Source organism: Corythoichthys intestinalis, chromosome 13, assembly GCF_030265065.1.
Source record: "Corythoichthys intestinalis isolate RoL2023-P3 chromosome 13, ASM3026506v1, whole genome shotgun sequence".
Classification (NCBI taxonomy): Eukaryota; Metazoa; Chordata; class Actinopteri; order Syngnathiformes; family Syngnathidae; genus Corythoichthys; species Corythoichthys intestinalis.
This window is the reverse complement of record NC_080407.1, coordinates 38,619,580-38,633,712: the sequence shown is the minus strand read 5'-3', so window position 1 is coordinate 38,633,712 and position 14,133 is coordinate 38,619,580. Positions and strand designations below refer to the sequence as shown.

Sequence of the window (14,133 nt, the reverse complement as noted above, 5' to 3'; positions counted from 1 at the left end):
TTTTTTGGGGTCGCAAGGATAGCCCAGTTCTATCCGCAGGTGATCCAACAGATTATATTTTAGTGAAATTTGGCATTTTCAAGTCCTTAAAAACCTAAATCAACCTTTACATTGTCCAGTATATTAAAATTAACACATGAAAGAGGTTCTCCCTCCGCATTTTTTAGGGAGTCAATAGTGGCTTGGGAAGGACTATCTTATCTATTGTTTTACCAAAACAACCAGAGACTTGAGCTTGAGATGACCCACTTAAAAACTTTGCTCTTTCCTAAACTTCAACCCGTTAAGCAAGGCATCTCAAACCAAAATTTGCTTCTGTAAACTCCACATTAAACGGAACTACAAAATAAATCAAAAATAAGTTTTACAAAAGTGCAAAAGAAAAAGACAATATATAAAATGAAACTATTTCCTTCAAAGGTCAACAATGAAAAGCAAATATCCACTTTGAAAATAAAAAATAATAAGACTTAAAATTTATCTCATTCTGGGAACGTTATCTCCGATGTAAATTAAAAAATAAATAAATAAAGTTCTGTTATGTAATGGGACGGGTGCTAGGATCTCGGGGAAAACCTGGTAGGCGTAATGGCCACAGGGGAAGCGTTGAAAAGAGCAAGAGAACGTCTGAAAAGTCTGATGATGCGTGTGGCAGTCGGTTGAAATAATAGCTATGCATCAGTAGCGTGGTGCAGAGGATAAATGCTTCAGACTGTTGCTACACATTTAATTTTGTTTTATTTTCATTTTTCTTGTACAGCTGAAACAAGGAAAAAAAACGTCCGTCTCGCGTTGTTGCACACTTCTTCGCTCTAAAATGCGAATTCTTGTATAATTATATTAATAAGCAAATACAAGTTTTTTGGCAAAACATTTAACTTCTGCATTTTAGACACTGTGAGCATTCACTCATCGTCCGGTCGCCATTACGAACACATCTGCTGTCATGGATAAACATGCTTAACGATTGACATATTTTTGAACTATATTAACTCACAGTACACATCACAATCATCCTAAAATAAAGCAATCCGCTACTATACACAGTCAAATTATACTCTTTTTCTCACGTGGAAGAAGAAAAAAAATACTAATTTACAACGTCCGACTCGCATTGCTGCAAAGACGGCTCATTTCTTATTCGCTCTAAAATAGGAACATTTATTTCCCATGCACGCCAAGAAGCGAACACTGCCCCCTGCTGGATTAAAACCGTAAGTACAACAGTCTTTTCAGAATGAAACTTGTGTTTATATTTTCCACAAACACAACGAAATACGATGAAACATTTTAAACATAGGGTGAATCTATCTGTGGATAGATGGATACAAGGATACAACAAAAGATTAAAATAAATTTTAATAGTATTTATTATTTAATTTAATTTAATTATTACTTCTATAACACTATAACAACTCAAGAAGTTTTGTACAGACAAATTTTCTGCACAGAGGTGTACATATACTGCCTATTCATGTTGTTATAAACATAAAATACTTAGACATACAGTATATTTCTGAGGCACAAACGTAACAGAAAGCATTCACGAGTGTCAATGCTACCGCTAGACACCAGACTGTGTAAGTGAGCCAAACTGTGATTAAAAAAAGATGCAGCGACTTACTCTGACCGGCAGGTGGCACCAACGCACTGAAAAAGGTCAACTGATTTCCCATACTGGTGCATATAGGCAACACACTGTGACTTCACCTCCCCAACATGATTGTAAAAAAAAATATTTAAAAAAAAAATACATATTTAAAATATGTAGTATTAATATTATAGTATACTACCACATGTACAGTTGTGTAACTAACTATTGAACCCCCAAAGTAGATGCTGTTATTGCAAGTTTGACATTTACTTTTCTTCTTGTTTATAATCACATCAAATAATTACTATTTTTTTTGGCCTTTCTGTGATTACTTCATTGACAAAATTATTCAACCCTTCAGGTATGTATGACTTGAGTACTTAATACAACATCCTTTGCAACAATAACGCATAGCTTGAGCTGGCAGTTCTTGCATGGAACCCATCATTTTGTAGTGTGTGTTTTATTGCCTGGGATGAAACTTGTGACTCAGTTGTCACCTGGGGATTTTTCCTCCACCTTTTGCTTTAGGTATCGCACAGCAGCTGCAGACAGTAACCTCTTTCTACCATGCCCAGGCAGCGTTTCCACTGTGCTTTTAGCTTTAAACTCACAAACTATGCCCCAATTGTATCTCTTGAAATGTTTAATCCTTTTGCTATCTTTTTATATCCACATCCTTTCTTATGAAGTGATATGACCTCCTCTCTGAACTTTTTTTGACAACTCTTTGGACTTCACCATGTTGTAAAGATGTCATTAACCGCCAAGAAGAGCTATGTGTCACAGTCCTTGTAAATCTTCTTAATTGCTGCTCATTAGGGTTCCGTTCACATCTATAGATGTTTTCATCAGCTTTTTGACAACAACTGATGAAACCCTTTTGTTCTTAAGAGTGGCGGACTTGTGGAATAATTTTGTCAATGACGTAATCACACAAAGGCCATTAATTGAAATATTCCCAAAAATATTTTTGTTATTTCAGCTGTTTTTGTCTAGTTGACATTCCATTATTTGATGTGATTATAAACAAGATGAAAAATAAATGTAAAACTTGTAAAAACACTTATTCACTGGGGGGTTGAATAATTTTGAACACTCTCTGGGACACATCAAAGGCAGTACAGTACCGAAGTATTCTGTACGAAGTGTCAGCAAATTTCAACGCGCGCCAATTGGTCCCGTGAAAAACAATGAAATCCGGACATTTTCATAATTTTATAAAAACCCCACTTGGTGCTCTGGTCAGGATGTAAAAAGTGGACATGTCCAGGCAAAAGAGAATGTTTGGTTTCAGCCTGGGCGATATGACAAAAATTGTTATCGCAATAAAAAAATTCTTATGAGTCAATCGAGAATTGTCACATTTTTTTCTTTCAAATATGAAGTCTGATTTTAGGGTTTCCCCTATATAGAACAGATTGTAGCGCAATGCCACACAAAGATAAAAAAACGCCACTCCCTTCAAATGAGATGTATTTTCTTTAAGGCCGTTTCAAACTAGCTGCAGCTTTGTGTGAAGGGTTCAGCTGCAACCTACTCATTGTGTATTGTAAAGTCCGTAACAAAGCGCTGCCCCCTTAATACTGGAGCGCTGTGACATAGGGGCAAGCGAGTTGGGAGAATGGGCGAGATAGCGATTGCATGTCGCGGCAGCCCACTGTTATTTTGTTCTGATTTTTCTTTATCGTGGTTGCCACAATAAAGTGGGTAAGCCAATACCAGGCATGAAAAACTCTCACCTTTCGATGAAATTCGCCGTTTTGAAGTCAAAAACGTGAATTGCGTAGAACCGAGGAGAAATTCTTTTGCGGGGGGTCGGGAGATTTTATTTCATTATTATTTTTATCATCATGTGAATAACTGAGCACTTCAGAAATGGGTCCTTTAAAAAAGTGACACTCGGACAGTCAGCAAATACTTCTCGATGCTTCGCTGACGAGAACCAATCATCGGCCCAAACTGCGTTCCAATATTCCAATCACGCGCACTCTTTACGTGTACATGGAGTGCTTGAAGAGCCTTTGGTTGCATTGCAAAGCTGTGAAAACAAAAAGCAGGCCTTATCCACACCGGCAGACCAGAGCGCAGCATACACACTTGCCTGTATTTGCCAGAAGATTGAATTTGGTGAGTAATGGTTTCAATCGTTTTCATATTTTGCGATATTAAAAAGTTACTGCCATTCGTTGCAGCTTGTGTTGAACACTGCTGGAGCTAGCCAAATCTTCTGTGAAAAGATAGCTCCCGTTAAATTAGCGTCAAGCTTGTGTATTTAGCGGTAATATAAACGAAGAAACACACTGTTGAGTCAAATTAAGCGGCATGCTCTCGGATGGAGGGGGGCGCCTCGCATCACTCCCATCGTCCGCCTGAGACGCGTTATTTTTGGCTGGGACTTGAGCTGACGGCCGGTGTCGGCACAACACTGGCCCGACGAGTGGTGGGAATGATTCTTCCTTCTTAAAGCTTTTCAGAAATACAGTAATCCCTCGTTTTTCGCGGTTAATGGGGACCAGAACCCGCTGCAATAAGTGAAAACCGCGAAGTAGCGCCCTCCATCCCCAAACTTTTTGTGCGTGTTCAATGTATTTATTCAGATTTTACATTGGAAAAAAGATACATATATAAGACATGTTTTTTAAACCCCCCCCCCCCAAAGTATCATTTATAAATGGTTTTTAAGCACTTCAAAATGTACGAATTATGATAAGTTTTAAACATGTTACTGCCCCACCGAATTATTTTTAAATAAGGATAAAGTAGTAAGAAAATGCTTGGCTTTATTAAATGCTTCATAGTGAATCTACTCAAACCCTCTCAGGCTGCTCACTTTGTTAAACGATGATTGACACATGTGCAAACTTTTTCTATGATTGAATTTTTTTTGGGGGGGGGGGGGGGGGGTTTAAGTGAGTTATATATTTTTTTGTTTGAAGCAACTAAATTTTTGATTGAATAATAAAGACACAAATGTCCTAGCCAAAATGTGGCCCGAATGCAAAACAACAGTACTTCAAAGGAAAAAGTTGTTTCAATCAAGAAAAATAGTTTTCAAATGCTTTTTTATTTATTTTTGCAATCAAAAACAATTTTTTTTAATTGTAGTGACTTTTTGGGGATTACAAATATATATTTTGATTGAAGCAACTTTTTTTTTTTGATTGAATAATAAAGACACAAATCTACCGCCATAGTTATTGAGAGAGAAAGAAATTAAGAAAGCTTTAAAAAATAAAAACCACAGGGGAGTCTGATTTTTTTTTTTTTTTTTAAGATTTATATTTCATTATATAGACATGCCTCATAAGGAAAGGAGATTGAGGGATAAAGAAATGAGTTGGATGAGGCTGCTAAAGGGCAGTGGATACCTCATCAGCTTGGTGAATAGCACACTTGGTAAGAATAAGTTTGCAAGGATAGTGGGGTATAAAATACAATTATAAACACAATTACAATGTTATTTTTCTATAAGATTTTATGTCATTGCTTTATTAATTATTACAGGCTAGAGTTGTTAAGTATGGATAATAATTAAATAATAGTTTTGAGAAAACTGTGCTGTTGGTGGCTCTGTGACCATCTCATGTGGTTTGTTCTCACATGAACAAGTTGAGGAAGGAAGTTTTGATGCAGCGGTTGAAGGAAGAAATGAGGCAGACTGACTGAGTCACAGCCAGAAAGTGTTGATGACAGTGTTGATTTCTATTCACTGTTGCCCCCTCCCAATTAAAGTATGTCACAGTCGCAGCCAATCATTATCTAAAGCTGGTTAAAATTGAAGTTATGTTGTTTTAAGGTGTATTAAATACTTGTTCATGTGCCCCTTTTGATCTACGAGCACCCGCCCCTCCACCGGTCTCTGCACGGCCCTGCTGAAACACAGTGTAGGTCGACAGAGCTCAATATTTTGTTGGGTTTTACAGTGTACCGGAACAAATTTCCTCCACATTCTTCTCACCTTTTGAAGCCCTGACCCATTTTCATGTCTGCAATACCGACTCCTCTCCTCCTTCCCCCATTTGGGGCATTACGGTATTTTGGATCGGACTTTTCTGCGAGAGTGAGCGGTGGGCAGCCGTCTTGGACGGAACAGCAAGTTTGAATGAATTTACGCCGAGAGGCGCGGCCAAAAATAGCCTTGATCTATTTTTAGAGTGCTCCCGCACTAACTTCAAAAACGCATCCAATAGCAGAGGGGCAGGCGTACTAATATTTGCGCTATCAGGCTGTTTCGGCGGACAGATACGTAATCATGGCTGACGAAACCTTGATAAATGCGCTTTTTTGTTTTTTTTTAGTTTCGCTAGCTCTGGGACACTCGATAAATGACTCTCTTACCTCTCCTTGCCAAGCTAAATGGTACCTCAATGTTCGTTTATCTGGAAATGTAGTTCACGAACAACAACAAAAAACTGTTCACCTTCTCACCGAAACTAGGAAAAACTCTTTACACAGATATTAGAATTTCCCCCTACTCCTTGAAATGGGTCCGTAAACAGAAGGACTATTATTGTTGTGGTAATGTAGTACTATTAAAGGGCAACTGAAGACCTTTCCGGATTTTGGTGTAATTTTATGAATATAAACTTTGGACGAGTTCGTCAAAACAACCATGACATTATCAACACGTAACTGTAATGATAATTTGCGTTTTTTTTTAGTTTTTTTGCACTCCGTTAATGGTTCCTTCGCAAACCCGGAAGTGTGACGTAGGCAACAGAAGACTACTCACAGCTAACATAGCAGCAACGACGATGTCAGTGATATTTCCACCAAAGGTAACCATTCAGGATCGCTCTTTCGTGACGCTACCGATGGCAAAGGCTCCCAGGAAAGATGAACTACAATTAATCCCTACATGTTTGAACCTGAGGCGTCAGATGACGGCGATTTACTTGACACAGCAGATGGCGTCATGACGCCAATTGACAGCTCGACACTTCACGAACGGGAGAGTGAGTGGTAAATCCAGCATCGTGATTTTTTTATTAGAATGCGATTACATGGTTGTATATTTTTCCATGCTCTACACATAGCTAAAACTGGATATTAGGTAATGGGACAGCTCCTACCGATCTAAATATGATAAAGCTAGCCCAAATGTGGCTAAATGAATGGTATGTTATTGATATTTCAAAATAAATGACAATTTGTTATTATACAATGATTTTATTTTCCAGGTGTTGCTGTAAACCGTCAAGTAATTACCCTTCCAAGAGTATGCCTGTGTCATCAGAAGATCCCAGACGTGAGAGCCAAACTTGAGGAGGCTGAAGCACTGACAGGGGCATGAATTACATTAAAAAAATAAAACCATAAACTGTTAACAACATTGACACATTTTGTTGACTGTTTAATGTATTCTATTGGTATATGATATATTGTCATTATATTACATTCTGAAAAAATATTCAATAGGCCACAATAATAAATGATACCAGATTTATGTTGAATCAGCATTAGCTTTCGTTGTCAGATTGTGACACAACATGTTATACCAAGCACACAATGGCACACATCAAAGAGCATCATTTTAGTAAGCAACACAAAGTTAGGATAGCAACGGACTAGCGCAACATTGAAAAATGATAATGGCAGCGGGAAATATGTATTTACTCTTTTCTGTAGCATGAAGCGTCTCTATACAAAGATAATGCATTATCATTCAAATATGAAGGTAACTAGATTTTTCTTTTAAAAAATGTGTACTGTATATATGACTAGTTTATGAGTTCATGTCATCAAAATTTGCTACATTTATTTCTCCTAAGTCATCGTCATCTGATGTCGCAGACGGAAGAAATTCAGCATCTGGCAGGCCTCATAGGATCTCTTCAGTCGTCATCGCTGGACACCGCATCACTTGGGTCATCGTATGACTCGACCCACTCTCTCTTGATTTTGGGAAACTGGGTGGCAACTGACTTGCAACGCTTTTTTCATCGTGTTGAAGGTTTCCGCCACTTAATTTTTTATGTTTGGCTTCCTGGAGAAAAAAAAATCACAGCAGCATGAAAATATTGGATGAATCCTAATTTTAATTTAACAATAATTTCTTGGTGATCAAATAATAATGCCCCAGTCATAGCAGCATCTATTTGATGCTATTGTTCCCTCTTCAAATAGGCAGACGTTGAAGTATAAAAAAACAACGAGCCAAGGCCCTATTTGGTGCTGGGGACATTTGAATTTACATAACCCGAACCGAGGGAGGTTTCAAAGTCTTCGAAGTGGAAAATCACACATAACTAGCCTGGATTATTTGACATGACGACCCGGTTGTCGAGTTTCTTTGCGGATCGGCAAACCGCCCGGCGGAGAGCAATTTACAGTTCGTTCCCTGGAGGAGGGTGGCTGGAATTGTTTTGTAGCTAACGTGCTAACAGCTAACTGCTAATGAGCATGAGGATAGCTTTTTACATGCCTATCAATGATCAAACGTAAGTAGTCCTTTATTTAAAGGAATTTTATAGTGTTTACTTTGTAATCACTGTATACGTATTTGACATAATACAAAACAAGATGTTTACTCACTTCCTTGTAAGTCCAATGGTCCCACAGTAAATATCCACGGTGAATGGGAACCTTTTGAAACTCCAAAAAGGCGCATACGCCTCTCCCGCATACAGAATGATTTTTCTGCAGCCGTTTGGCTGGCGTGATGCAAAAAATAAAAGTATTAATCCGCAAAATCAGCTGAATCCTTCGTCCTCATACACAACAGTACACTGTATAGTGAAGAGAAGGTCTTCTACTGTACACGTCACAGCGCCCTCCTCCCCAATGCAAGACCGAAGCCGGAAGTCACTCATTTTCATGGCGCGGGATTCAAAAAACTAAATAAATATAGCGATCGCTTCCACACACATCCAAGCGGTCCATATCATTCAGGGGCATAAAATACCGCGTGTATTATGAAATAAACATGCTTTTTCGTGTCACAGGCACTTTAAAAGAACACACAAGAACCCACACTGGTGAATCACCTTTTTCCTGCTCAGTTTGTGGTCAAGGATTCACTCAAATTTACGACTTAAAAGTAGACACAAGAACCCACACTGGAGAAAAACCTTTTTCCTGCTCAGTTTGTGATCAAAAATTTGCTCGCAAAGATCGGATTTAGAGATACGTGTGTATTGGTGTGAGAAGCAGTGGCCAATGACTGTTTTGCCTGTCATCCATGCTGCCTTCATCAGATTGTGCATGCAGGTCAATTAGTAGTCTGTAGAGTTTCCTCAAATCCCCTTGAGGATTGGCAGTATTGGTGCCTTACATGTGCTTTGTCCAAGTTGAGTGGCATTATTTATACAATACTCTCCCTCTTTCAAACTACACTTTTCACAGCAAATATTTGGAACAGTAGACCCCAAATTACAAAAATTCTAAATCATTCATCAATAATATTAGGTTTTTTTTTTTTGAGGGGGGGTTATATAATTTAAAAAGTTACTACTCTTGATTGACAGTGACATATTACGACAGAGTATTGGAGCCAAATAAAGGGAGGGAAAAAAGGACTATAAAATTAAAGTTGTACTGTTACTACAAGAAAAAAAGTATTATTACGTAGGGGTAATGTAGCTGAATATGGGGCTACGCACTTTATGTTCATGTTCCTTCGCTAGGAGCTCCGACAAAGCATCAGTAAAATTCTCAAAAGGTAAGATGGCCTCAGAGCTATTGAAGTTTGAAGCTCGTCAATTAATTTTTAAAAAATCATTTAAAAATTATGAATGAATAAATTGGAAAACTATAAGGTGTGCCTTGATCTCCAAGTACAGTACTCTAAAGCTCTTGGTGTCAAATGAATGGAACCGTTTTATGTGGCTATTGCACATGCAAAGCAGGCTTGTCTGAATTAGATTATTTCTTACAAAGAATATTTCCAGATTCTGACTTCTTTACAGAAGCATGGCAAAAGTTTGAATTTTCTATCAATCAGCTATTTTACACGAGCTACTGGCAAATGCCCAGAGAAACTACTGTCAGATACCACACAGCCCATGGAATCAGAGGAGTGAAGAAACAGTCACATGCAAGAACATGGAACGATTTTGCTATGCTGTGCTTTCTAGTACACTGTACTTACAAATACGCTGTTATTTAGTTGTTTCATTTAAACACTGTTTAATTGTGTGAATGTACAAATAAAGAACTTTTGTGAAGAGGATTACGTGCTGATATTTTACAGTGTTGACTAATTGTAGTGAAAAGTTTCTTGATGACTGCTGAAGCTTTTTTATTCCCCTCCCCTCATTTCTAGCATCCTGCCATATTTCTGAAGCATACCCAGGGCACGCCTTGTAGCATAAGGACTTTGTGTGGGCAAACACTGATGGCACGTAATCACGTGATAGTGGATTCTGCTTCTTCTTTCCTTGTAAAATAAATCCGATCTGTCAAGTTTTGTCAGTAACTGTATGCAAAATGTTGCTCACACAGAGCCATACCAGCATGTGTAACTGAATGAAATAATGGTAAAAGTAAATAGGTCCACTGAATTCATGCAAAGACCCCTATACAGCTCGTTTCAGAAAACAAATATCAACTGCTCAACACCAAATAACCATTTTCAAAATGTTTGAGCGCTGACACTAGCAACTTGCTAGGAACTACAGCTACACGCAGTGTTTTTGTCGTCCGTCGTGGCGGCGGGGGGGGTGTTGACGAAGAGCGTGACGTCACCGTGCGAGAGGTCAAGGGCAAGGGGGACATCCTGTGACATCAATACGGTCAGTGACAGTGGAGTGGGAGGGTTTTCCCGAAAGATCCGTCCAAGTCGCGGTACTGGGGGCGCTCCTCTGATTTCGATGAATGGGGGGGGGGGGGAGCGGCTCTGCGAGTAAGGGGAGATGAGCAAACTGGCTGTTGCCATGAAAACATTTCCAAACGCACGTCCCGGGTTGCATGGAGCGGGGCAGAAGAACCACTTGCCTTTAACACGTGGATGGAGAGCGTTGTAAGCAATTGTGTGGCACTCGGTCCGTTCGGCGTCGCAGTGTTAAGGTCTGATCTCGCCTCGCTCGGTGTGTTGTCATGTCAATTCTTCCAATGCAGCGTCCGTCAGCTAAGTGGCCTGTCCTCATCATGAAACTCAATTATATCATAGGAGTGGGTCATCAATGTCTAGTTATAAACACATCAGTGCAACAAAATACTGCAAAGGTAAAGTTGCTGTCATGCATCTTTAATTATTGACTAAGCATCTTACAAGGTTTTATACATCCAATAGTAAAACTGATAAAGTGAACCATATGATGAACATGAAATACAATTCACACAAACAGATGCTTCAATTGTTTACCTTACGCTTGCTTCAGACGTGACTTGACGTCTCTGCTCAGTCAATGGCAGCCAGGGGCGTCACCAGGTTTTAAGAACGGGGGGGCTTAGCCCCCAGGAGTTACATAGGGTGTAAGTGAACGAAGCGTACAAACACAAAACTTCACAAACAGCTAACAAAGACTGATGATGTGTTAGGTCCTACGCCCCTTCCTCCTGTGGCCTGACCCACCTTGGGCAGGTGTGCACGTTTTTAACTGATTACAGGTTGGGACGGGTAGCGCTGCCACAAGTGTGGACAATTACCATCAGCCATCCTTAAAAGCCAGTGGACGCTTCCACCTCGTTGCCCGATCAACTCGTCTGTTTGCTGCGTCAGTTGTATCTCGCCTTTCCTATATGATATATCTGATCACTGGCTCACGACTACCTTGCTCTCGCCCCAGGTCCTGTTTTCTGCGCGCCCCTTGTCGGATTCCACGCCTGCCTCCCTTCCGAGCTCCCTCGTCTTACGTGATGTCAGTGATGTTACTTGATGTCTGCGATTTCTCCAGCTGTGTCCATTCACAACTGTTTCTTGGCACTCAGTGATCCATGCGACATGGAGTTTTTGGATCCAAACAAGATAAGTACGCGATAAAATCTCATTAAAGTCATGGCGTCTGTAATTCTGCTCTCGTGCTCTAACCTCCAGTTAGGGTTTTGCTGTTTAAAAAACCTATTCTTTTTTTTTAAATGCCCTCCTGTCCAAAAATTTTCTTCCCCCAGAAAATTGAGATTTTAAGCTTTCAAATGATGTATCACTCATGCATATCGGACGATTTTGAAATTTGGCCAAATTGGGGGTCTCAGAGTGGAGCTTCAAGTCACCTGAGGTTTGTCCGCCATATATATGGTGGAAAATGCAGACAAGACTGAAAAAGCAGTTTCTGCTCTTGCACTCCTCTTTAAAATAAATTGCTGTATTTTAAGCCAAAAGAACTGTTGTGTTTAATAGAACAATATGTCTATATGCTGCCATAGCAGATTAATGGTGCATTAAGCCCCCAAACTATTTTTAATTTGTCCCTTTTACCCTGGAACCCCTTTTTACAGACATCGCGCAACCGCTTGTTTCAACCCAGCCATAAAAAGAAGGTAATTATATTTATTAATCAAAATGTCTCATTTTTATCTTATAATCACCAATTGATATCTAATATTTTGTTTAAAAAAAAAACTACTTAAAAACATTATTCACTCGCATATTTTAAACTTTTAAACAAATTTCATCACAATGAAAAAAATGTCTAAAAAAGTCGCGGATATCTATCTCATAACTATCGATTAGTTGTATTTTTTTTATTACTGTCCCATTTTCCCCAATATGTTAGATGATAAATAATCGATCCAAACGAAAAAAAATTTAAAAAAAAAAAAAAAAAAAGGTAAATTTATGAAAAAGAACATCTCGACCACTCCTTGATGTCTGCGATTTCTGCATCACGACCCTTGTTTTATTACCATGTTTCATTGCCTGGTATACCAGACTCACCGCTGTTCCAGCGATTGAGTCTGGCGACCGTCCCGCAGATCAAATTCCGAGGGCGGAGCAAGCAACAGCAAACAGACAGCGGAGTGGACCAATCAGCGACGAGCAGACGTGACGTTATTAAAGCGACGAGTAATTAGCGCAAGCGGAGAAGTTTATTCAACATGGCTAGCGCGAGCCATGTTGACTGTTGTCAATGACTTGTTTCGACGTGTTTTTGGTCATTTAAAACTGTTTTTTACCGCGGATTGGAACATATTCTCGGCTCTCCCGTTCGCCATCTGTGTTGTTGTAGAGACGACTTTCGGCGCACAAGAGTGACGTTACTCGTTAAGAACACGTCACGCAAATAAACGAATCTGATTGGTCGATTGATTTTGTACCTAGCTCGACTGGCCGTTAATGGGCTGAGTCCCAGACTATTTCTCACAGTGTTTGAAAAATACAGGGAGAATAGTTTGGCTGTGCCAGGCAAATGTTTCACCCATAAATTCCCCCAAAATCTGGCTATGGCCATTCACATCTGTGTCTTGACACGCGATAATACATGCTACATGGAGTTTTTGGATCGAAACAAGGTAAGTACGCGATAATATCTTGTTTAAGTCATGGCGTCTGTAATTCTGCTTTCGCGTGCTCTCACCTCCAGTTCGGGTTTTGCTGTTTAAATTTTTTTTTTTTTTCAAAAATGCCCTACTCTTCAAAATTTTTCTTCCCCCAGAAAATAGAGATTTTAAGCTTTCCAGTGATGTATCACACATGCTTATAAGACAATTTTGAAATTTGGTCAAATTGGGGGTCTCAGAACGGAACTTCAGTTGACCTGAGTGTTTTCTGCCGTATATACAGTACTGTGCAAAAGTTTTAGGCAGGACACCTGCCTAAAACTTTTGCACAGTACTGTATATTTTAATTATATTATGTATATACAGGATATACTGTATGTATATATTTTCCCCAAGTGGTAGCTTCCATGATCCTAATAAATTTGATAATTAAAAAAATATATATACAGTACTGTGCAAAAGTTTTAGGCAGGTGTCCTGCCTAAAACTTTTGTACAGTACTGTATATATGGCGGAAAACACAGACAAGACTGGAAAAGCAGTTTCTGCTCTTGCACTCCTTTTTAAAAGAAACCGCTGTATTTTAAGCCAAAACAACTGTTTTGTTTGATTAAACAATATTTCTATATCCTGCCATAGCAGATTCATGGCACATTAAACCCCAGAACTATTTTTAATTTGTCCGTTTTACCCTGGAAACCCCCCTTTACAGACGTCGTGCAACCGCGTTTGTTTTAATGCAGCCATAAAAAGAAAGTAAATTAACACTAGAATTACCAGGGGTTTTGGTACCTCCTGATATTACCAAGGGTGTCCCATTTTGGGACACCCTGGGATCCGCCCCCAAGCCAAGCCCATCTCATTTCTACCCCTTGGCCCACCTCCTGGCCCACCCCTTGGCCCACCCCTCGGCCCACCCACCCCTCGGCCCACCCCTTGGCCCTTCAAACGAAGCAATAAGGAGTAGGGGTAAGGGGTAGGGCTTGAAACATCAGCCCTAAGAATTGGGACACCTCTTTTGCAAGTAAAGAGAAAGCAGCCTACTCAAGAAAGTTTTCCCCCAAACCCCTCCTCTACTAATGGCTCAATTTACGAGCAAAGACAAAGCAGCCAGCGGTGGCCTCAGAATTGTGACACAAATAAAACTCCATACAAAG

General features: G+C 39.5%; 1 protein-coding gene across 2 annotated transcripts in view; it reads left to right on the top strand.

The window, feature by feature from the left end:
* The window catches only part of LOC130927674 (gastrula zinc finger protein XlCGF57.1-like), a 79,308-nt gene that overhangs the window by 52,031 nt on the left and 13,144 nt on the right, over positions 1 to 14,133 (top strand). The window contains exon 4 of one of the 2 annotated variants that reach the window (XR_009066482.1): positions 11,326 to 11,508. Coding sequence is in view for 1 of the 2 variants with exons in the window: in XM_057853628.1 (XP_057709611.1) it covers positions 11,326 to 11,396 (71 nt within the window). In the remaining variant the exon portion in view is untranslated. Of the gene's footprint in view, positions 1 to 11,325; positions 11,740 to 14,133 lie in introns of those variants that run through there. The other variant, XM_057853628.1, reaches the window with a different exon arrangement.